This window comes from Schistocerca gregaria, chromosome 6, assembly GCF_023897955.1.
Source record: "Schistocerca gregaria isolate iqSchGreg1 chromosome 6, iqSchGreg1.2, whole genome shotgun sequence".
Lineage (NCBI taxonomy): Eukaryota > Metazoa > Arthropoda > Insecta > Orthoptera > Acrididae > Schistocerca > Schistocerca gregaria.
This window is the reverse complement of record NC_064925.1, coordinates 248,203,238-248,228,103: the sequence shown is the minus strand read 5'-3', so window position 1 is coordinate 248,228,103 and position 24,866 is coordinate 248,203,238. Positions and strand designations below refer to the sequence as shown.

General features: G+C 41.0%; 1 protein-coding gene across 4 annotated transcripts in view; it reads left to right on the top strand.

The window, feature by feature from the left end:
• Positions 1–24,866, top strand: part of LOC126278568 (protein unc-80 homolog) — a 953,735-nt gene that overhangs the window by 622,333 nt on the left and 306,536 nt on the right. For all 4 annotated transcript variants that reach the window (XM_049978772.1, XM_049978771.1, XM_049978773.1 and 1 more), the window contains 3 exons: positions 11,966–12,214; positions 13,868–14,000; positions 22,267–22,407. In XM_049978772.1, coding sequence (XP_049834729.1) covers positions 11,966–12,214; positions 13,868–14,000; positions 22,267–22,407 — 523 coding nt within the window. The remainder of the gene's footprint in view (positions 1–11,965; positions 12,215–13,867; positions 14,001–22,266; positions 22,408–24,866) is intronic.

The following is a 24,866-nucleotide window of genomic DNA, read 5'->3' as shown; positions in this document are numbered from 1 at the left end:
AGGTGACTGGATATAATCATACTTGTGCAACCGCAAGCAATATGTATCATTAGGAAACTCGTACCAATGAGAAACCAGATCCATCAAATATGGAGTGCCGCAGGGTTTGGTAATGGGGCCACTGTTATTTAATGTATTTCTTAATGATATAGGTGTTGAGGAGGAAGAAAAGAAAATATTGTATGCTGATGACATGACAATACTAAATAGTGACCAAAATATGGAATAGCTTGAGAGAAGAGCATACATATCTGCAAATGTCACAGCTCAATGGCTGTTGGAAAATGAACTGGTTATAAATCTAAAAAAAAGACTATGTATGCAGTGTTTAAAAACAAGGAAAAGGCTGTAGACATGGATTTAGAGGTTGATGGAACAAGGTTGGAAGAAGTAGAATCTGCTAGATTCTTAGGTATTCTTGGGAAAATGAACTGAAATGGAAAAAACATATTAATAATGTCTGTAAGAAACAGAGCTCTGTCATATTCTTAATGATGCAGCTATCACAGTATTCAGACAAGAACCTTCTGTGTACAGTGTATCATAGACTTTTCGAACCATACTTACAGTATGGAGTGACTGTGTGGGAAACTCAAACAAACAAGAGACAAAACGAGTGTTCACATTACAAAAAAAAGCAATTAGGACCATTTTAAGAAGAAAGTCCTCTGAAACATGCAGAAACTGTTTCAAGAATTTAAATATCTTAACTTTTTATCATTGTATATATACAAAACAATAATGTACATCACAAAAGGTAGTGAGGACTGGATTACAAATGCTAGTGTACACACCCACAATACAAGAAAGAAGAATGAAGTACGGAGCATACCCCACCGACTGGCATTGCTAGAAAAGGACCCCAGTACTTTGGTATCAGACTACTAAGAAGTCTACCAAAAACCCTGAAAGATAGTGTACTTCACAATGACTTTCCAAAGAAACTTAAAGACTATCTCACTGAAAAAGAGTTTTACAGTGTTGCAGAATACTTATGCCATTAAATTTGTATATATTGTTACTCATTATCAGCAATGTAAAAATGTAAGCTAAAGGTGTAGAAAAATAAGTGATAAGGAATGTTAACACTTTGACATGTCCTATATTACAAGTACATTTACTGTACACAATGTAATCTTACAAGATCAAATAAAATTCAATTCAATCAAATTCAATGTAGTGTATCATGGACTTTTCGAACCATACTTAACAGTATGGAGTGACTGTGTGGGGAACAGTATGGAGTGACTGTGTGGGGAAACTCAAACAATATATATATATATATATTAAAAACAAAGATTCCAAGACTTACCAAGCGGGAAAGCGCCGGCAGACAGGCACATGAACAAAACACACAAACACACACACAGAATTACGAGCTTTCGCAACTGGCAGTTGCTTCGTCAGGAAAGAGGGAAGGAGAGGGAAAAATGAAAGGATGTGGGTTTTAAGGGAGAGGGTAAGGAGTCATTCCAATCCCGGCAGCGGAAAGACTTCCCTTAGGGGAAAAAAAGGACAGGTGTACACTCGCACACACACACACATATCCATCCGCACATACACAGACACAAGCAGACATATTTAAAGGCAAAGAGTTAAGGGCAGAGATGTCATTCGAGGCGGAAGTACAGAGGCAAAGAAGTTGTTGAAAGACAGGTGAGGTATGAGCGGCGGCAACTTGAAATTAGCGGAGGTTGAGGCCTGGCGGATATCGAGAAGAGAGGATATACTGAAGGGCGAGTTCCCATCTCCGGAGTTCGGATAGGTTGGTGTTGGTGGGAAGTATCCAGATAACTCGGACGGTGTAACACTGTGCCAAGATGTGCTGGCCGTGCATCAAGGCATGTTTAGCCACAGGGTGATCCTCATTACCAACAAACACTGTCTGTCTGTGTCCATTCATGCGAATGGACAGTTTGTTGCTGGTCATTCCCACATAGAAAGCATCACAGTGCAGGCAGGTCAGTTGGTAAATCACGTGGGTGCTTTCACATGTGGCTCTCCCTTTGATCGTGTACACCTTCCGGGTTACAGGACTGGAGTAGGTGGTGGTGGGAGGGTGCATAGGACAGGTTTTACACCGGGGGCGGTTGCAAGGGTAGGAGCCAGAGGGTAGGGGAGGTGGTTTGGGGATTTTATAGGGATGAACCAAGAGGTTACGAAGGTTAGGTGGACGGCGGAAAGACACTCTTGGTGGAGTGGGGAGGATTTCATGAAGGATGGATCTCATTTCGGGGCAGGATTTTAGGAAGTCGTATCCCTGCTGGAGAGCCACATTCAAAGTCTGATCCAGTCCCGGGAAGTATTCTGTTACAAGTGGGGCACTTTTGGGGTTCTTCTGTGAGAGGTTCTGGGTTTGAGGGGATGAGGAAGTGGCTCTGGTTATCTGCTTCTGTACCAGGTTGGGAGGGTAGTTGCGGGATGCGAAAGCTGTTTTCAGGTTGTTGGTGTAATGGTCGAGGGATTCAGGACTGGAGCAGATTCGTTTGCCACGAAGGCCTAGGCTGTAGGGAAGGGACCGTTTGATATGGAATGGGTGGCAGCTGTCATAATGGAGGTACTGTTGCTTGTTGGTGGGTTTGATGTGGACGGATGTGTGCAGCTGGCCATTGGACAGATGGAGGTCAACATCTAGGAAAGTGGCATGGGATTTGGAGTAGGACCAGGTGAATCTGATGGAACCAAAGGAGTTGAGGTTGGAGAGGAAATTCTGGAGTTGTTCTTCACTGTGAGTCCAGATCATGAAGATGTCATCAATAAATCTGTACCAAACTTTGGGTTGGCAGGCTTGGGTAACCAAAAAGGCTTCCTCTAAGCGACCCATAAATAGGTTGGCATACGAGGGGGCCATCCTGGTACCCATGGCTGTTCCCTTTAATTGTTGGTATGTCTGGCCTTCAAAAGTGAAGAAGTTGTGGGTCAGGATGAAGCTGGCTAAGGTGACGAGGAAAGAGGTTTTAGGTAGGGTGGCAGGTGATCGGCGTGAAAGGAAGTGCTCCATTGCAGCGAGGCACTTTCCTAGATGTTGACCTCCATCTGTCCAATGGCCAGCTGCACACATCCGTCCACATCAAACCCACCAACAAGCAACAGGACCTCCATTATGACAGCTGCCACCCATTCCATATCAAACGGTCCCTTCCCTACAGCCTAGGCCTTCGTGGCAAACGAATCTGCTCCAGTCCTGAATCCCTCGACCATTACACCAACAACCTGAAAACAGCTTTCGCATCCCGCAACTACCATCCCAACCTGGTACAGAAGCAGATAACCAGAGCCACTTCCTCATCCCCTCAAACCCAGAACCTCTCACAGAAGAACCCCAAAAGTGCCCCACTTGTAACAGAATACTTCCCGGGACTGGATCAGACCTTGAATGTGGCTCTCCAGCAGGGATACGACTTCCTAAAATCCTGCCCCGAAATGAGATCCATCCTTCATGAAATCCTCCCCACTCCACCAAGAGTGTCTTTCCGCCGTCCACCTAACCTTCGTAACCTCTTGGTTCATCCCTATGAAATCCCCAAACCACCTCCCCTACCCTCTGGCTCCTACCCTTGCAACCGCCCCCGGTGTAAAACCTGTCCTATGCACCCTCCCACCACCACCTACTCCAGTCCTGTAACCCGGAAGGTGTACACGATCAAAGGGAGAGCCACATGTGAAAGCACCCACGTGATTTACCAACTGACCTGCCTGCACTGTGATGCTTTCTATGTGGGAATGACCAGCAACAAACTGTCCATTCGCATGAATGGACACAGACAGACAGTGTTTGTTGGTAATGAGGATCACCCTGTGGCTAAACATGCCTTGATGCACGGCCAGCACATCTTGGCACAGTGTTACACCGTCCGAGTTATCTGGATACTTCCCACCAACACCAACCTATCCGAACTCCGGAGATGGGAACTCGCCCTTCAGTATATCCTCTCTTCTCGATATCCGCCAGGCCTCAACCTCCGCTAATTTCAAGTTGCCGCCGCTCATACCTCACCTGTCTTTCAACAACTTCTTTGCCTCTGTACTTCCGCCTCGAATGACATCTCTGCCCTTAACTCTTTGCCTTTAAATATGTCTGCTTGTGTCTGTGTATGTGCGGATGGATATGTGTGTGTGTGTGCGAGTGTACACCTGTCCTTTTTTTCCCCTAAGGGAAGTCTTTCCGCTGCCGGGATTGGAATGACTCCTTACCCTCTCCCTTAAAACCCACATCCTTTCATTTTTCCCTCTCCTTCCCTCTTTCCTGACGAAGCAACTGCCAGTTGCGAAAGCTTGTAATTCTGTGTGTGTGTTTGTGTGTTTTGTTCATGTGCCTGTCTGCCGGCGCTTTCCCGCTTGGTAAGTCTTGGAATCTTTGTTTTTAATATATTTTTCCCATGTGGAAGTTTATATTAAAAACAAAGATTCCAAGACTTACCAAACAGGAAAGCGCCAGCAGACAGGCACAATGAACAAAACACACAAACACACACACAGAAATACTAGCTTTCTCAACCGATGGTTGCTTCTTCAGGAAAGAGGGAAGGAGAGGGAAAGACGAAAGGATGTGGGTTTTAAGGGAAAGGGTAAGGAGTCATTCCAATCCCGGGAGCGGAAAGACTTCCCTTAGGGGGAAAAAAGGACAGGTGTACACTCACTCACACACACACACACACACACACACACACACACATCCATCCGCACATGCACAGACAAAAGCAGACATATTTAAAGGCAAAGAGTAAGGGCAGAGATGTCAGTCGAGGCGGAAGTACAGAGGCAAAGAAGTTGTTGAAAGACAGGTGAGGTATGAGCGGCGGCAACTTGAAATTAGCGGAGCTTGAGGCCTGGCGGATATCAAGAAGAGAGGATATACTGAAGGGCGAGTTCCCATCTCCGGAGTTCGGATAGGTTGGTGTTGGTGGGAAGTATCCAGATAACTCGGACGGTGTAACACTGTGCCAAGATGTGCTGGCCATGCACCAAGGCATGTTTAGCCACAGGGTGATCCTCATTACCAACAAACACTGTCTGCCTGTGTCCATTCATGCGAATGGACAGTTTGTTGCTGGTCATTCCCACATAGAAAGCTTCACAGTGTAGGCAGGTCAGTTGGTAAATCACGTGGGAGCTTTCACACGTGGCTCTCCCTTTGATCGTGTACACCTTCCGGGTTGCAGGACTGGAGTAGGTGGTGGTGGGAGGGTGCATAGGACAGGTTTTACACCGGGGGTGGTTACAAGGGTAGGAGCCAGAGGGTAGGGAAGGTGGTTTGGGGATTTCATAGGGATGAACCAAGAGGTTATGAAGGTTAGGACGGCAGAAAGACACTCTTGGTGGAATGGGGAGGATTTCATGAAGGATGGATCTCATTTTGGGGCAGGATTTTAGGAAGTCGTATCCCTGCTGGAGAGCCACATTCAGAGTCTGATCCAGTCCCGGGAAGTATCCTGTCACAAGTGGGGCAGTTTTAGGGTTCTTCTGTGAGAGGTTCTGGGTTTGAGGGGATGAGGAAGTGGCTCTGGTTATTTGCTTCTGTACGAGGTTGGGAGGGTAGTTGCGGGATGCAAAAGCTGTTTTCAGGTTGTTGGTGTAATGGTTCAGGGATTCAGGACTGGAGCAGATTCGTTTGCCACAAAGGCCTAGGCTGTAGGGAAGGGACCGTTTGATATGGAATGGGTGGCAGCTGTCATAATGGAGGTACTGTTGCTTGTTGGTGGGTTTGATGTGGACGGATTTGTGAAGCTGGCCATTGGACAGATGGAGGTCAACGTCAAGGAAAGTGGCATGGGATTTGGAGTAGGATCAGGTGAATCTGATGGAACCAAAGGAGTTGAGGTTGGAGAGGAGATTCTGGAGTTGCTCTTCACTGTGAGTCCAGATCATAAAGATGTCATCAATAAATCTGTACCAAACTTTGGGTTGGCAGGCTTGGGTAACCAAGAAGGCTTCCTCTAAGCGACCCATAAATAGGTTGGCATACGAGCGGGCCATCCTGGTACCCATGGCTGTTCCCTTTAATTGTTGGTATGTCTGGCCTTCAAAAGTGAAGAAGTTGTGGGTCAGGATGAAGCTGGCTAAGGTGATGAGGAAAGAGGTTTTAGGTAGGGTGGCAGGTGATCGGCGTGAAAGGAAGTGCTCCATTGCAGCGAGTCCCTGGACGTGCAGGATATTTGTGTATAGGGAAGTGGCATCAATGGTTACAAGGATGGTTTCCGGGAATAACAGACTGGGTAAGGATTCCAGGCATGTGAGAAAGTGGTTGGTGTCTTTGATGAAGGATGGGAGACCGCAAATTCTGTATAGAACTTGAGAGAGTGTCTGTTGAGCCTTATGGTCTTATTCAAGATTAGCTTATTAAGCTGTATTCTAACACAAAAGTCTTCCTTCCAGCTCTTGTCTCATCTACAAGTGTCTGTACAGTGACAGATGTGACCAGAATTTCTTGGTGTTTTTAGACAGCTCCAGTGGTAATATTTTTAAAGGCTTCGCTTTGGTGAATGTGTTTCAAATTATGTCTACCTGTGGGCAGATATATGTTTTGTTTTGTGCTTGTTATGCAGTAGGTACAATTTCTTATGAAGCTTCCTGAAATTGTCTATTGCTGAGAAAATGATGTTTTGTGGAAGCATATGTATGAAAAACGACTGTATCTTTGAGGAGCAGACATACAAACTGATCAGGGGCATGGCCATGGGAACCAGGCTGGTTGCTTCCTGTGCCAACTGTTTCATGGGTCACTTAGAGGGGGCCTTCCAAGGATCCATGAGCCTTCAGCCTTGTATTTGTTTCAAATACATTGATGACTTCTCTGCCAAATGGATTCATGGTGAGACTGAATTCTTGGAATCTCTAAATACATTCTCCCAGTTAAATTTCACATTGTCCTATTCTGAATTATTGTCCTAGTCTGAATACCATGCCACTTTAATTGACGTTGACCTCACTCCCAGTGAGGATCAGCCTGACATTTCTGTTCTCAATAAATCTACTGAAAAACAAGAGTGCTTATATTTTGATAGTTGCCAACCTTTCTGTGCCAAATGTTCCCTCCCATACATCTTTGCATTTGAGACAAATGTATTTGTTCAGATGCAGACACTTTACAACAATACACCACAGTTGTCACCCCAGCCTTCACTGGATACAATTATTCCAACAGCCTAGTTCAAAAGCAGATTTCCCAGGGCACCGCATCCAATCCTGTTACTGCTGACCCATCTAAAAAACAATGTAGTACACATCTTGTAACTCATTTTTATCCTGATATTGAATGTATTAATCAACTACTTTGAAAACACTCTCACTTTTTAAAATTGTGCCCTGAAATGAGGCCAATTCTGTCTGACATTTTTCCCATCACACCTAGAATAACTTTTAGTCACCCTCCCAATCTCTGCAATATCCTTGTCAGACCCTATGCTCCTTCTTCAGCCATTTCCCTATCCTGAGGTTCCTATCCCTGTGACTATCCCCACTATAAGACTTGCAGTAAGTACCCTCCGTTTACGACGTATACCAGCCTTGTAAATGGCAACACATATACTATCAAAGTGATTGCCATCTGTGAAACAACACATGTCCATGAACCAGGTGTTATGTAAATGCTGTTTGGCTTGTTAGATTGGCAAGACTACCACCAAGTCATCAGAATGAATGGGCATAGGCAAAGGATGTATACTGGCAACTTACAATAGCCTGCTGCAGAGCATGCTCTACAACATGCCAGTCGTAACTTCAGCTCCTGTTCCATCACACATGCCATCTCGATTCTTCCTCCAGACACCAGTTTCTCACAGCTCCACAGGTCAGAATGAGTGTTACAATATGTCTTTGGTTCTTGCCACTTACATGGCCTCAAATTATGAGGCTAAGTCAATTATAATCCGTAATTTAGTTATATTTTTGTTTATTTTGGTAGTACTGTCATTGTATGTTGATGACACATGCTTTGGTTATTTATTGTTGTATATTTGCAATTTTCAAGCTGCTAGGTTAGTTTCATTATTGCTGCCATGTTGTAAATCATGGCTGCTCTGCTGTCTATTTGCACCAAAGAAGAGCAATGTTCAGTGATCCGTTTTTTGTGGTCGGTAGGCGTATCAGGGGCCGAAATTCATCAAAGACTTTCAGTACAGTATGGGAACAGTGTTTTACCACAACGGAGTGTCTACGAATGGATTGAAAAATTCCGAAAAGGTTGCACAAGTGTTACATACAAAGGAGCCAGTCAACCGTTTACCTCCACAAATGAAGAAACCAGTGAGCGGTCATGTGAAATGATTCTCTTAGATAGACGATTAACTATTGATAAAGAGGCACATCGTCTGCAAATTAGTCATGGTTCTGCCTATGAAATCCCCCGCAACAGACTTGGGTTTCATAAAGTTTGTGCAAGATGGATCCCAAAACAACTCACACAGTTGCATAAACAAATGCTCTTGGACATCTGCAAAAAACATTTGGATCATTATGGTAACGAAGGGGACAACTTCTTAGAGAAGATCATTACTGGTGACAAAACATGGATCCATCATTACGAGCCAGAGAGTAAACAGGAGAGTATGTATTGGAAACATCCAAATTCGCCATGCAAGAAGAGTTCAAGACTCAACCATCTGCAGGAAAACTGATGCTTACGGTTTTCGGGGGCACACAAGGTCCAGTACTGCAACATTATGGGGATAGGGGCACAACAGTAAACAGTGTATGTTACAGTGAGATTATTACTGCCAGGCTAAAGCCTACAATTGGAAGCAAACACCGAGGATTGCTGTCAAAAGATGTTATGTTGTTGCAAGACAACGCCCGTCCACATACTGCTGCCCACACTGCTGAAACACTTCAGAAACTTAAATTTGAAGTATTGGATCATCTTTGATATAGTTCCGATCTTTCCTCTTCTGACTATCCCTTGTCTGGTTCACTCAGGCATTAAGGGGTCATTGATTTGACTCAGACGAAGCAGTGAAAGAAGTGGTGCATTCCTGGCTTGCAGCTCAACTGAGAACCTTCTCTTATGAGGGCATCAAGAAGCTTGTAGAACGACGGACCAAGTGCATTGAAATGCAAGGAGACTATGTTGAAAAATGATGTTCTTGTAAGTTTCCTATTTGATTACAATAAAATTTTACAACTACTTTGCGGATAATAATTGACTTACTCTTGCACATTAATTTCTTTTGTCTTGGTATTTCTTTCTTCACTCTAAACTTTCAATCTCTCATCCTGTCCAGTAAGTGTCCCCTGAGCTGGGCTCTGGGTGACTTTTCTGAACTCTTCTCATTTCCTGAACCTCACCAGTCTCCCCCCTTCCTTCCCCTTCAACCCTTCTTGGAGGACATAGTGCCAGTGCTCTGTAAGCTTAAAAATTTCCATACTTTTATAAGTGTGTTCTCCTACTGATACTAGGTGAGTAGATTTTTTATCTATTCAAATTCATTAAATCCCTATGGTATGTATTTCCGATGCCTGACGGCACTGCATTTAGGCTGTTAGATGCTTACACCACTGCCCTTAGGCTTAGAAGAGACGAAATGGAATGGGTGACCAGAGCACTTCCCTGCTGCAGCTCGCTGGTACTCATCTTCTGTATGTGAGATGTTCCATTATCAGGGCAGATGTTAGGAAGTGCAGTGCAACCCATATGGCACAGTACATGCTCACTCATGGGGAGGTCCCATCATCAGCTGGGGTACATATTCAGTGAAAAGCAAATGCCTCAACTATATAAATCATCCTAAATATTAAAATATGCATCTGTTGAAACTCATTCTGGCCATTTAGGAGTTTATTCAGTTCCTTCCGTTTTGTTATATAAATATCCAGTTCTTCTAAAAATCTAATGATTTACTATTTTTAAATGTATGTAAAATTTTTAGTTTTAGTTTAGTGCTATCAATACTGTATTACTCCTTTTGCAATTGTAAGCCTAATGCTGTTTTATCGGTGGAGTAGATGTGCTCTCTAAAACTCAAGTCATAGGATCTACTTGTCTGGTTGATACAGCTGTCTGTAAATTTCGTTTATTTCTTTTCTTTATATATTTTTTGATTTTGTTATGTATGGTGTTCACTATGTATGTGTGGGTCATAATCATTTGCAGAGGTCTATATTTCTTTCTGTGTTCCTGAGTGGTATAGGGAAGTCATTTTTATTCTATATGTGATGGAGTAAAAGTACATGTGTTTCTGATGTAGAGAATGATAGGAATGATGATAAGAATGGGCATCAGTAATCATGTCGGTAACTGTCAGTTGAAATGCATGGCTGTCATTTTTGTTATAAATTGCCAAATCTAAAAAAAAAAAAAAAATTATTTCTGTTTACTTCATGCTCTGCTGTGAATTTGACATGTTCCACACCCAGGAGGATCCCCTCTTTTGTGGGTCTGTGGAATGAATAATTAATCTAATCTAATCTAATCTGATCTTGACATGCATGCTGCTCAGTTTTTGACCAAGCTCTCTATTTGTGTTTCGTCCACTGAGTCATCAATGTACCTTTTGAAAATTAGTATGTTGGTAACTATGTCTGGATTTGCCTTGAAAAAAGCTTGTCTTCTGGATTAGCCTTGAAAAAAACTTATCTCGCTGCTTAATAAAGATATCTGCAATGGTTCACACTAAGCTGTTTTCCATAGCAAGCCAATTGCTTTCCCTGCAACATTTATTATTGAACATAAAATTGTTATATGAAAGAACAAACTGTAATATTTATATCAGTTCTACTACTTCAGTTTGGCCTAGATGTTTGTTATGTACCAGATTTATTTTAATAAGTTCTAAGACTTTTTGAAAAGGTATATTTGTATATCAGTTCTCATTAAAGTATAAGTACCACCATCTGGTATATCAATATCTTTTAATTTATGGGGAAAAGTCACATTGTTTCTAATGTTATAAGATTATTTATAAATAAAATTCACTTACAATATTTTGTTGAGCTATCTATTTATTTGGGATGTAGGACAGTCTATATTGCTCACTACCTTCTTCTTTATTTAGTTTAATTTGTGCTCTCAAAACAGGTACCTCTTATCTTTACCTGAAGACAGAAAATTCATATTATCTATCTTATTGTTTACTTCTTTCTGAAATCTCTGTGTCTCATTCATTTTAACTTCTTCATTGTTATTCTTCCTAAATAATTTTTCAGTCATTTGAATTTAATTGTTTCGTGAATCAATGCAGCTGTATTCCCTTTCTCCCCCACAATAACAAGCACTTTCTCATTATGTATCTAATTATTTAATTTTTGAATAATATTATCATTGTTGACTTCTTTTTGTGAAAAATTCTATGGGCATTCATTTTGCTTTTGAGGACATAATTAACTGTTCACATCACTTTTCTACTTCACCAGGCATCTGAACCTCACCTGTCATATTTTTGATTGTAGCTGTGTCCACATCCAGTTAACATAAGTTGCAAAATGTAACACTGTGCACCACCATCTGTAACAATAGTATTATCTGATTAACAGGTCAAACACATCTAATCTCCCCCAGGAAGTCAAAAACAATTGGCTTCAAAATACAGGTCAAAGATATTAATCACACACTTACCAGCATATTCAGTCCAAACTAGGAAAAATATCTTTAAGGAATTGTGTGAGTATTTTAGAGTTGGAGAGAACTGATGCAAGCCTGATACAGAAGAAGGAGGCTTAGTTTTTGGTACTCTGCTGGCATGTGATTGATGGTTTATTTCCTTAGTTCTTAATCAGTATTTGACTTTTTAATTCATATAAAAATATGACTACTGCTGTTTCCCCTAGCCATGTAGGCAGTCACTTCAGACACTCCATAGTGACACTTGCTCAACAGAAGCAAAAAGTCCATAATTCAGTCATGTAATTAACAAATATCAAACATAGATGCTATATGTGGTTAATAAACAAGTGACATGTCCATATAACTCATAATACCTGTTTTTAAGTGTAATATTTTAAGTGCTTATTAACTACAGATTCTTGTTTACAGGTTATTTGGAATTGCTTGGTGGAAGACAGTGCTTTGTTTTTGCGATATGTTCTTGAGCGCCTTACAAGAGATAAACAGGATCTCATGTTCAAGATACTAAGGCATTTGATACGATTTGTACCACGTTTACCTCAGCAAGCAGCCTTTGCTTTGTACAACTACATAATTGGTTATGTGATGTTCTATGTGAGGTCACCACATGAGGAAGGACCACACCTTATTGGCACAGCTCTTTCTATTCTTTGGATGGTAAAAAATAAATCTTTTGCATTGTGGAATCAAACAATCCATCTTATTTTGATGTAAACAATGTGAGCCATGTTTGTGTTAACATTACAATCAGACTGTGTTTTATAACGGTTTTGACAGTTATAGTATGTTCCATGTGAAACTTATTTCTCTTGTAACATTAAATTTAATTGGACTGAAATTTATTTTAATGCAAACTATCTTGCAAAGTATATCACCAATCTTCCGAATGCTTGCACTTCTTCATTAATGGACTAAAGCTAAGTCTCCAGTATGTTGATTTAGCTTGCATATTGTGCAGGGAGCAGCATGTATCACAAAGCAAGTGAACTGGCTTGAAATGAACTTGCTTAACAAGCAAGAAGCACAAAAGTGCAAGGATGATAAAAAAGAAACCGCAAGTGCACAAGGTCACTGGACATTATCTGTGTGGAAAAGGTGCTCAACATGCCACAAACAGATTCATTCATTCTGTTTCACTCCTTTTCCGTTTCATTTCATTGTTGTAATACTTATATAGGAGATGGGTTTGTTGTTGTGGCTTCTGCCTAGCAACAGTTGAATATACTGTTTCAACAGCTTCTCATTACAGGGCTAGTAGGAATTCAACTTCTATGTGGAATTCAGAATCCTTGCCAGCTCAGGTTAGTTGGAGCATCAAACTGGTTTATTTAATTACGGGCAGATAACTATGCAAGTCCATTAAAAAGGAAAGGAGAATGTTATTGTTTGCTTAAAAATAATACTTTTCTTCATGAACTCATTTACTTGTGTAAAATTTCAAAGGCAGAGGTACAATCAGTGTATGACCTTATAGTTGGCTTTCCAATGCTATCGTACTTGATACAGGCCCCTCCAGGGAGCCCTCAACCTGCCCTCGTGAAGATGCAGTTAGTGTACGTTAATCACCAGGCAGCCCTATTACACGCATTCTCTGCATGTGCTAGCCACCCTACCTGCATCTGTTTAGCCAGTGCATTATGATCCTGTAGGCTGTGGTCCAGCTGCCTGACAGCATCACATCAGCTGTTTGCCCACTCCTGCCCACCTGTGCATGTGGGTGCCAAGATGCCTGTTGGAGGGCACACAAGCTGGAGCAGTCTGCTACAGAGCATGAACCAGATGATAACAAGATATGATAAGCAGCAACCAGAAACAGTCTACATGGTACACATGTATGTTAAATATACAAATTAGAGCTTCCAGTGTTGCTGACACCCCTGTATGCAATGCTGTTGATGAAGCGATGTTACTGCATGGTCCTTCACTGATGGGTTAGCCTCTTGGTGCTTGGCAGCCAGACTGAGCAGTGGTGCCTGAAATCTACATTCACTCGACATATTTGGCCATTCACACAGTTAATCTTTCAAAGAAGGAAAGAAGATTATGATGTAATATTCCAGTGATTTTGAAACCATCAGAGACTGATTGCAAGCTCAGAATGGGAAAGGATAGGAAGGAAATTGGAGATGCTGTTTTCCAAGGAATCTTCCCAGAATTTGTATTGTGTGGCTGAAAGAAAATCACAGAAAACCTAAACCTGGGTTTTACTACACATACTGTTGTTGAACTTTAATCCAAAACATTTCACTGTTCTGAATATTTTTTGTAATTAATGAGCTAAAATTGTGATTTTTATTTTCTCTGTTACAGGTAGTGCACAGTGTGCATGGGATTATGTTCAAAGATTTGAAGCAAATTCTTAGGAAAGAGCAATGTGATGCATCAATTCTTCTTACAGCAAATGTACCATCAGCAAAGAAAATAGTTGTGCACGGACCACAAGGTAGGAGTGACTTTCATGGTATCAAAGAAATTAAATGATTATTTTCTTATATTAATGAAACATTCTACATTAGTAATGGATACCGCAGATTTATTAAAGTAAAAATGTTGAATATTACAGTGTATGTAACAATAAGATGAAATTATAGTAGTTCTCAAACAGATGGAACCAAATTCCTTATTCTGTAGATGAAAGCAACGAATGGAGACAGAAAATTTTTCAAAGCTGGTAAAGTTTTCAGATAGACAAATGTCTTAATCTTAGAGTGGAACTGTTTTTGCAATTTCATCACATTGGTTGCATCTCTTGGAAATTCTGAGTTGCTATCCGTGTCATTTACTGATCAGTCACCAACATCATTAATGCTTCCTGGTGTGGTGACACTGAACCTGGAGTTAATAATTCAAATTTTCATAGTGAAAGAAATTTTGTATCATCATTATTTCATTGTGAAGTTAACAGGAGGTGGTAGTGTTAAGTTCATGATGCTCAGATGTGTACGATCTTTCAAGGAATGAAGGAATATTACACTGCTGATGCACACCCATTGGTCAGATTGGAATGTTCAACTCAGCAGTACTTCTGCAGCTATTTGAGAGTAGTAGACTGATGTGCCATTACTAAGTTTTACACTCTTCTTTCTGATGTTTGTTGTAATCTACAACACAAAACACAATCGTACTCTCTACATGTGTGCATCACAAAAACTTGTACATGCATTTGCACTTAAGAAAGAATATACACTTGAAAAGTAAAACTATCAAAGATCACAAAAAATGAAAGACTTTTTACAATGAATTTTCAGTCTGCTGTGGAATGTGCTCTGATATGGAACTTGGTAGCTTAAATCTGTGTGCCAGACTGGGACTGAAACATAGGGCTTTTACCTTTCGTAGGCAAGTGTTCTACCAACTGACCTACCTGAGCATGACTCACAAATCATCTTCAAAGCTTTAATTTTGCCATTATCTCATCTCCCACCTTCCAAACTTCACAGAAGTTCTCTTGCAAAACTTGCAGAATTAACACTCCTGGAAGGGAGGATACTGTGAAGACATGACTTAGCCACAGACTGAGGGATTGTTTCCAGAATGAATTTTCACTCTGCAGTAGAGTTTTCACTGATATGAAACTTCTGGCAGATTAAAACTGTGTACTGCACTGGGTTTCAAACCTGGAATCTTTACCTTTTATGGGCAGCAACCTTCAAATATTCACAGATTTTCTTCTGTTAAAACTGCAGGATTGGGAGAAAGGATATTAAAGGACTTAGAATATGTGGGATTGTTTCCCAGAACGAATTTTCACTCTGCAGCAGACTTTGCACTGCAGTGGAACTTTCTCACAGATCAAATAAGCTGCTGTCAGAAGTAAAGCTGTGTGGAATGGTTGTGAGTCTTGTTCAGGTATCTCAGTTAATAGAGCACTTATGAAAGACAGATGATCTGTGTTCGAGTTCCAGTTTGGAACACAGTTTTAATTGGCCAGAAAGTTTTATATTATCATACACTTCACTGCAGAGTGAAAATTTATTCTGGAAACAATCCCTGAGACTGAGGTTAAGCTGTGTCTCCATAGTATTCTTTCATCTGGGATTGCTAGCCCTACAAGTTCTGCAGGACAACTTCTCTGAAGTTTGAATGATAGGAGATGAGTTATTGGCAGAAGTAGAACTGCAACAGCAGGTCATGAGTCATGTATGGGTAGCACAATTGGTAGAACACTTGCCCACAAAAGGCAGAGGCCCCAGGTTCGACTCCTGGTTTGGCACATTGTATTCATCCATCAGAAAGTTTTATATCAGTGTACAGTCCACTGCAGAGTGAAAATTCACTCTAGAAACAATCCCCCAGGCTGTGGCTGACCATGTCTCTGTTAGTATCTCCACAGGCTTGAGGACATCACTGTAAAGTAGTGTTGGCATGTCTACTTCTCTGGCTGAAGGGGGCTTCATATTAACCGGGGAACAGAACCCCTGAGAGAAAATGAAACTCATTGTGCAAGTTGATCTATTGGAAGCAGAAGTCCAAAACCAGGTAGAGACATGGGAATAAACTCACCATGCAGTTAGTGCAGGCAGATAATGACATCATTCTGCAGCAAATTGGCATGATGAGCAAGACGATGTGCGCGATGGTTGAACTCAGTATAAGCTAGCCTGTTTAGCCTAATGCCTACTGACCTCTGTCAGTGTATCTGCCCATACTAGACATTGTGTGTGCCATCCATTATAGGTTTCCACACTATTCTGTTGCGCTACGCCTGGCAGTTCATCCATCTCCATGACATTGTCCATTGGCAGAGATACTAAATCTCTCCCCCGGAAGAGGCCACATAGGGTTGAAAATGGCCAGGCTTGGGTCATAACCTCTGGAACAGGACTGGAAGGGCACTGGAGAGCTCGGCAGCAGACTGACCACCAAAAGAGACAATGTTGACACCTCTGGCTCCGCAAGAAGGAGAGACAGACATGGATGCTGAATGAACAGTGGGTCCTCTGGCAACAGTGGGGATGAGCCACCTACATTGGCAAAGTTAGGGGAGTAGACAGCAGGCTGCATTGAAATCCATGGGCTCCACATCAGCAAGAGCAGGCACAAGTCTCAGTGAGGCTAAAGGTTGCAGGCTATGGGAAGAAGGCAGAGGGTGTTGAGGGGGTGACAAGACGGATGTGTGCCTCTACAAGTGGCAGCCCACATCTGTATCAACGTTGTGACTAACCCTGCAATTCAGCTGACCCAAAGACTGCAGCGGCAATGCTCCAATAGGGTGTTGGCACAACTGGTTTGTATGATGGGTCAACTGCTCCCTACAAATATTCACTGCAATAACTGCTGACCTTTGTGGCCTATAACAACACGCAGCAGCTACTCCAGCCACTGGCCCAAGGATCAGGCCCAAATGGCAGCCCCGGGAGGAAAACATGGCAGGCAACAGTAGCCTGTATCATGCAGCTCAGGGTGCAACAAATCTAGGAGACATTGCATCTGGTGCCCACACAAGTGTTCCACCAGACTGCACCTGTTGACTGGCATCATCCAGTGTGTGTGCAAAAAAAAAAAAAAAAAAAAAAAAAAAAAAAAAAAAAAAAAAAAAAAAAAAAAAAAAAACTTTATCATGTGAAGAGGCAGACATGGACTTCCTTGTTTGGGTCTGGAAGCGCTCCATCTCTCAGTTAGAAGACAAGTGAAACTGAGTGGTAGTCAAGTGATGGGTACCATTGTGAACCCAGAAGTCTTCAAACTTGTGTGGCACAAATTGCCCACTGTGGAACCTGGGGGGTTCCTTCTGTGAAAAAAATAACCAACAATGCATGAACAGTGACTGTCAATGATGTGGAGGATGGCTTGGCTAGATATGGAAAACTGGACAATTCATCGAACACCAACAGCCATATGCTTCCCAAAAGCGTAATCAACATGCACTCTGTCCAAAGGTTGCTCCGGGATTGGCCCAGTAGAGACGTGGGGTGTCATTGTAGTCTCGTTCTGTGCACAATCCCCACTAGCATGCACCAGATGTTCAGTGTTGTGATCAATTGCCGTCTGGTAGAATTCTTAACTTAAAAAATAATAGCTAGTGCCTCCTTTTCTACCTGTGATTAATTACTCCACTCAGCTGATAAGCAGTGGATTGTTCAGTTACATCTGAGTTCCAGTGGAACAGGTGACACCAAAGCCATACTGGGATGCATCTCAGGCCATGGTTAAAGTTTTACCCAGCAAACAGAAGCCAGAGAAGAGTGCAAATACTACTTGAGACGCTGAAAAGACTATTGACAATCTGCAGACCAGGCGAAGTTAAGCCAGTTGAGAGGCTGGCAGATGTGTGGAGTCTGAGGAATGAACTGAGTGTAATATGAAATCTTGCCCAAAAAAGACTGATGCTTCTTCAGGTTCTTGTGCACCAGCAGGTTGATGGTAGCTTTTATGTTCTCAGGGATGAGACCTTGTTTACTAAGCACATGGCCCAAAAAGTGCATCTTTGGGGAGAAGTAACTGCACTTTTGCTCTTGCAGTGAAGGCCCATCTCCTGGAGGTTATGGAAAACTCACAGAAGGCTTTGTATCTGCTTTTGTCAAGTAGGGCCTGTTACGTCCTGAATCAAGTCATCTAAATACTGTTGATGAATTCCAGATGCGGATGAGATTCCAGAAAGAAAGTGATCAAACTGGTAAAGGCCAAAGGGGTTGTTGGAGACCAAGAAAGTTCGAGAAACCTTGTCAAACAGCAACTGCAAGTAGGCATCTCACAAGTGGTTGCATGGAAAAGTGCCCCTTCCCTCGGCAACTTCACCAATAACCCCACCTGTCTCAGAATTGGATATGAATCTGCAATACGGTGTGCATGACAGTCAGTTTAAAATCGACTCAAAAGCACGTGCCACCATTAGCCTTCAGAATCACCAACAAAGATGTAGTGAACTGATGTGACAAAATGTGAGAAACAGTGCCTTTTTCAATACAGAAACTCAGCCTTTACAGTGTCACACATGAAGAAGGGAGTGGGGCAGGGTGACAAATTTAGGTACCATTGACAGCTTAAGAGATTCATATGCCTTGAAATTTGCTGCCTGATCCAAGGTGTTCTCAGATAGCAGGCTGTATGACCACAGTAAGGAGTCCAGTTTGTGAAAAGGAACAGACTGAGACACTAAACGCATTTAGTCAACAGCCACAAAAACAGAAAAAAATGTCGGGCTCAAAATGTTTGTGCCAATTATGAATCAACCACTAATAATGTAAGTTGCCATTCCACATTCTTATGAAACACAGAAATGGAGAATTGCCCCTGCAAGGAATACACTGTTTACTATTATCCACAACCTGACATAGCAGCCGTTGCAACTCCAGGCACCCCTAGAGCCTGTATGTATCTAAATTAATGAGGATATACTCTTACCCTCCCATACATCACCATTAAATTTCTCTGTCTCTGCAGAAGTTTCAAAAGCTTTGAGAGGCATAAGGTAGTAACAGATTAATTTCTTTCCATACATTTTAGCCTGAAATATAATATATCATATACAAAATCATGTGAAATTCTCTTAGTGAAACAGCTGCGATAATTTTAACCTTTACGAGATTCAAGATTAATCCTGGTATCAGCTACTTCTATAAAAAAAAAAAGACAATGCTAGAGGAAGGAGTCCTATTACAAGGATGACCATCACTTCCTTGTCGACTGGGCTCACCACAGGTGAAGACGGGCAGCACCGCTACACCATGGGCTAGAATTATCAACACACGATGACTCGGTGAGAGACAGGACGACCTAGGGTGCCCAAGGGGCACCTGGATCTGTTAACTGTGCACACCTAATTGAGCCACCTGCCAATTATCAGAAAGGATGTCCCTTGCTGTCGCCGTCAGCCCATGCTATTCTGCAATCTGGGTAATGTTGGACAAGATCTGTGCCCTAATGTAAACTTTGGAATCAGGCACTAACTGTACAATGATGTTCTAAATTAATGAGACTGCAAAAGCACATTAGGGACACTCAAAATGATGCTTGCTTGAAAAGTCCTGCAAACTGGCGATCCGGGCTGTGTATGACTGGCCAGTGTGCTTGTGGTGCTGGTTAAACTGCAACTGCATCACCACCACTGCATCAGCACCCAACAGAACTCATCAAAGGGGAGTTTCCTAGGCCCAGTGGAGGGCTTGAAATTTTGAAAAACTTCATACAATCCCATACTGCTGGACCGCAATGTGATGGCCTTAACAACTGGATTGACAATATGCCTTACTTGGCAGTGTATCAAGAACGAGTGTAGATAACTCTCCCATCTTTTTGTAGACTCATTGAAACTGGCCAGTGGTGTTGGAAGCAGCAAGGACAGGGAAGAAAACTTTGCAATGGTCCTTTCCCCACTACAAGCGAAGCAAGAGCTTGAAGCAAATCCGCATTTGCTTCATCAGCATCTGCAAATGATTTGATCTTGCTGCCACTGCTGCTACTGTTCCTTCTGTAGGCACAACTGTTCCTGCTAGCATTGCAGAAATCCTGGCTTCATTGTAGCTCAAAATTAATACTAGGTAAAAGGAAACAAAAATTAGGGGCATTTGTAAGTTTTCCTAGTGAATTTGGTGCTTGAAAGTCTCTCAGGCATGCAGCCAGCTTGATTGACCACATTAGAAATGCAGCAGTCGGTCAATCTGGCTGCATGCCCGAGAGACTTCCAAGCAAATATTAGGGTCATCACGAATGTCGGATGTCCTTTGTCATCACTTCAGTATCTGCACATGTTGACAACACCACTGTATTACACTGACAGTACAGATACTTCACGGTCTGACAGTGGCTGGTTAATAATCAGGGAATAGAACCCTGTGAGAGAAAATGAAACTTACCGCATGAGTTGGTCCACAAAGCAGGGCAACTAAAACTATGTAGAGAGGTGCTAGGGAATGAACTCAGCACATGTTTGCCATGGATGGTTAATGACTGAGCACTTGGCCTTAACACTGTGTACAATGTGCAAGGTGAGGTCTGCAGTGGTTGAACTCAGCATAAGCAGTGGCCTGCTTGGCTTACTGCCACCTGCAGGTAAACACATCTGCCAGTGGATCTGTCCATACTATGTACGCCCTCCATGACAGATTTCTGCACTGTTCCATTCCACTACCCATTTCAGATCATCTGCCTCCATCATAATGTCCGCTGGTGGGAATACTAATCATTGCAACATCATTTTTCCCAGGAGTCCTAGTCCTGCAGGTTTCATGGGAGACCTCTGTTAAATCTATAAAGTAGGAGATGATGTACTGGTAGAAATAAATCTGTGAGGATGGTTGATGCATGGTGCTGGTCAGCCAGCAGAGCACTGTCATGCAAAAGGTAGAGGCCCCACATTCGAGTCCCAACCCGGCACAAAGTTTTAATCTCTCAGAAAATTTCAGTGTAAGCATTTTCTATTAGTTTGCCGAAAGTACCTCTTGTAAATACAATACTAACAGTGCCAAGTGATTTTACTTTTTTACTATTTAAGAATAAGTCAAAGAAAGGGAATATAATAAAGTTATAACATTTAGCCATATTGTAAAATAGCATTTGCCTTACACAGCAATGCATATCAAGGCTCAAAGCTGTCATCATCAGCAACACTGATATATGATGTGCTGCAAGTGTTGGAAACCTGATGATGAGAGCTTTGACTGTTGAAGCATGTTGTCATGTAATATGAAGTTATTTTACAGTGTTGTTGAATGTGAAACACTATTATCATTTAGATGATAACAGCTGCTACTGCACATTACAATGTTAAACTTTAAAACTGACATAACAGATGTATCACAATAAATTTATGTATCAGTTTGTGTCCTCATTTGTGTACATATTGGTTTCAGTACAAGTTCTATATTTTATAATAGTTTGCAGTAATATTTTTACTGTCATATTTATAACATAGATTGAATTTGATTTTTTTGTGTGCAGTTTTGAAACTTTCCATGCTCATTGTCATATAAATACTTGTGAGGAGTTTTACACTAATTACTTCTTCTATTTCCTTCTCCTGTTATTTTGACCATGATAGTGGATTAAAGCTCCAGTATCACAGTTTTAAACATTTGAGGAAACAGTGATGCAGTGCAACTACATAAAACTTTCTGTGGTAATTGTTGTGTGTCTTTATGAAACTGAAAGTTGGTATATGAAAGTGAACAAATGAATGGTTTCAAAAGGTAAAAAAGAAAAACTGTATTTATTTCCAGCATGTATGTTGAAAAATAAACTCCAAATCAACTAAGTGTTGTATTTTTTTTAACAGAATTCAAATGAGAGTGCTATAAATTTAGCAAATATGAAGAATAGTCTCATAAACATAAAGTTTATTAACTTTAACATGCTACATCAGAAATGTGATTTTCTTTTGAGTTTTCTGTTTTATTTTATATACAAGTTAATAACCTAATTCAGCTACATTCTTTTACCAATATTCCTTCATTTATTCACTTATTTCTTTTCTCTGTTTTGTTGTCGTGTTTCTTACTTTGGCTATTGTATTTGTTTTATTTTGCAAAATCCTTTTTCTAAACATTTTGTCTGTAATTTTACACTTTCTTCAATTTCTTGCTTAAATATGTGAATTATCTACAGATTCCAGTGGCCTTTCCAAAGATAATTAGGTGTACCCTTCTATTTTTAGAGGTAATGTACAGTCTTCCATATCAACATAAGGACATTCTCTTTGGATGTGGCTTTTATAAATTATTGTTTTTTTCCCTTCCTTTTTTCATCTTCTCTTTTCATACATTACTTTTCAGACCCAGATGCTGGAGGAATCCCTTCACAATTTCCTGTACAAGAAGATACCCAGTTTATTCAAATTCTTAAGGAATCATTAGATTTCTTTGGCATTCCTGAATCTCGACACAAGGAGTATTTCCTTGTCGATTACAAGACACGTAAGTGTGTGTGTGTGTGTGTGTGTGTTTATAAACTTTTTTATGATGTATATATATAATTTATTTAGAATTTATAATTAATTATAGTTCTCTGCAAATAGAGCATAAAGTTACAATGTACTTTAGTATAGCAGCATTCCAATTGCAGAGGTGGGGAGTGCTATTATTTTACAGACTATAAGACACTTTTGACTATAACATCAATGTTATAAAAAAATTATTAGATTGTAAAACCATACTAAAAGAAAAATCTTAAGTTATAAAACCAAACTGGCCTTTAAAATTCCTGAAAATCATCATCTGAATTTGTCCTCACTGTCATTGAGAGTGTTACTTATGCCACACTTCTTGGAAAATTTAACAATATCTTCTGTCACTGTAGATCATCATGACAGTTTTATCTACTGACACACTTGTTTGATTGTAGGTTATTTTAGATCTACCTTCGGTGTGAATTCATGTTGTGTTTCTTCTGTCATACATTTGTTCCATTCCTCTCCCATATATACTTTAAATGATTTATTTATCGAGACATCAAGAGGTTGAAATTGTGAATTAAGTCCTCCCAGAGTAATAGCAAGTTCTGTATTTCCCTGTCTCAGTTTCTATTTCACAGAGTTTTTCAAGTGGCCACTAAATTGTTCTAGCATAAGAAGAGAACTCTTCTTCAGTAAAGCAATTTCCTTCTCTCTCACATTCTATTGATCCATAATGTCATACCAGCCTCATCCATGCAACACTTATCATGAACGTGAACAGCAACACTTGCTGCTGTTTGAGGTTTTGGCATTAGCTTGCACTTGAAAATGATCCTTGGATTACATTTAGTATGGTCAGCACAATGTTAAAGGACAACAGAGTTGTGCATTCTTTTTATGTCCCCTTGTTTTTATAGTTACAGTTTTAGTAACTTTCATGGCAACAGTTCTGTTACTTGGCACATCAGTGTCAGAGGAGTTTCATCTCTATTCACTATTTGGCTTAGTTTCACGCTAGTTTTCATTTGATGCTGAATATTAAAGCAATGGAAAGATAATATTTTCTCATTATACTCGTATGGCATTTTCTAAGATATTTTGGTTTTGGTGTCCAAGCTAAGTCCATGAATCTTCATACACCTGTAGCACCAACCAACTCCACCCTTAAAGTCTGTGTATAAGTACATGATAACGGCTTCTAGGATACCGTAAAATTAAGCACCGAGTAACCAGAGGGTTGGCAAAGATGTTAATTATGAATGCACAGTAAGGTGCAGACAAACTAAAACATTTTCTTATTCAATTTGTTGTACAGTTTTTCTGTTTTTAGCCAGACACAGTCTAAGTCTCTCGTATGTAGAAGAACGATGAGGATGTGTGATTTTAGAGATGAAGTATTGTGATCTTCATGTATTATATGTATATAATGTTAGCCCGCATCTCGTGGTCGTGCGGTAGCGTTCTCGCTTCCCACACACGGGTTCCCGGGTTCGATTCCCGGCAGGGTCAGGGATTTTCTCTGCCTCGTGATGGCTGGGTGTTGTGTGCTGTCCTTAGGTTAGTTAGGTTTAAGTAGTTCTAGGGGACTGATGACCATCGATGTTAAGTCCCATAGTGCTCAGAGCCATTTGAACCATTTTATATAATGTTAAAGAACCATATCAAAGATTGTATTTATTGAAGTAAATGAAGAGGAAAATTACAGGAAGAGGATATTTGTGACTACAACAGGTGCCGGTGTCTCCGGAGTCCCCCACTGTCTGCAGCTTCAACAAAAAATATATGTTAAGTTCCAAATGTGGTGTGAATTTGAATTTTTTTTTTTCCCACTGTGAGTTCGACAGTGCCCTTGAATCACTTTCAGTATATCATCTCCTAGTTTTGGCCATTTTGCATTCTGTCGTCTATTTGCACATGTAGTCTTCCTCTTTATTTTTTTTTTTCAGTCCGTCTTTACCCTCCCCCCCCCCCCCCCCCCCCTCTCCTGTTGATGGAGGGCTGAAGTGCCACTCAGTTGCTCTGCTTCCATGTTTTTCTACATACACTATTACTTTCAACTTGTGGCCCACATCAAATGAGTACCTTTTATTATTATTATTATTATTATTATTATTATTTATTTATTTATTTTTTCTATTATGAAACTTGCTACTAGCAAAAATATTGTGCTATTATTGATAACACAAATCACATCCAGTTCAGGCTCAGTCAGACTGTAGATTGCAGTGACATATCATAGGCTAGACAGTATTCTGGGGTTGTCATGGCTGGGCAGGAGGAAGACAGTTAACAAGCTTGTGAATCCCTGCAACACATGTTCGTCGCTTCAGTGCACTGGTGCTGCCAGTTAAATCCAGTGTTGCCAAATACAGGTAGATTTCCTGTGGCCTTGAATATATGGCCTTTTTAAGACTGGTGGGGATTTTAAATCAAACACTGGACTTTTTACATTAATTGTAAGTATAAGACATACCTGAATTT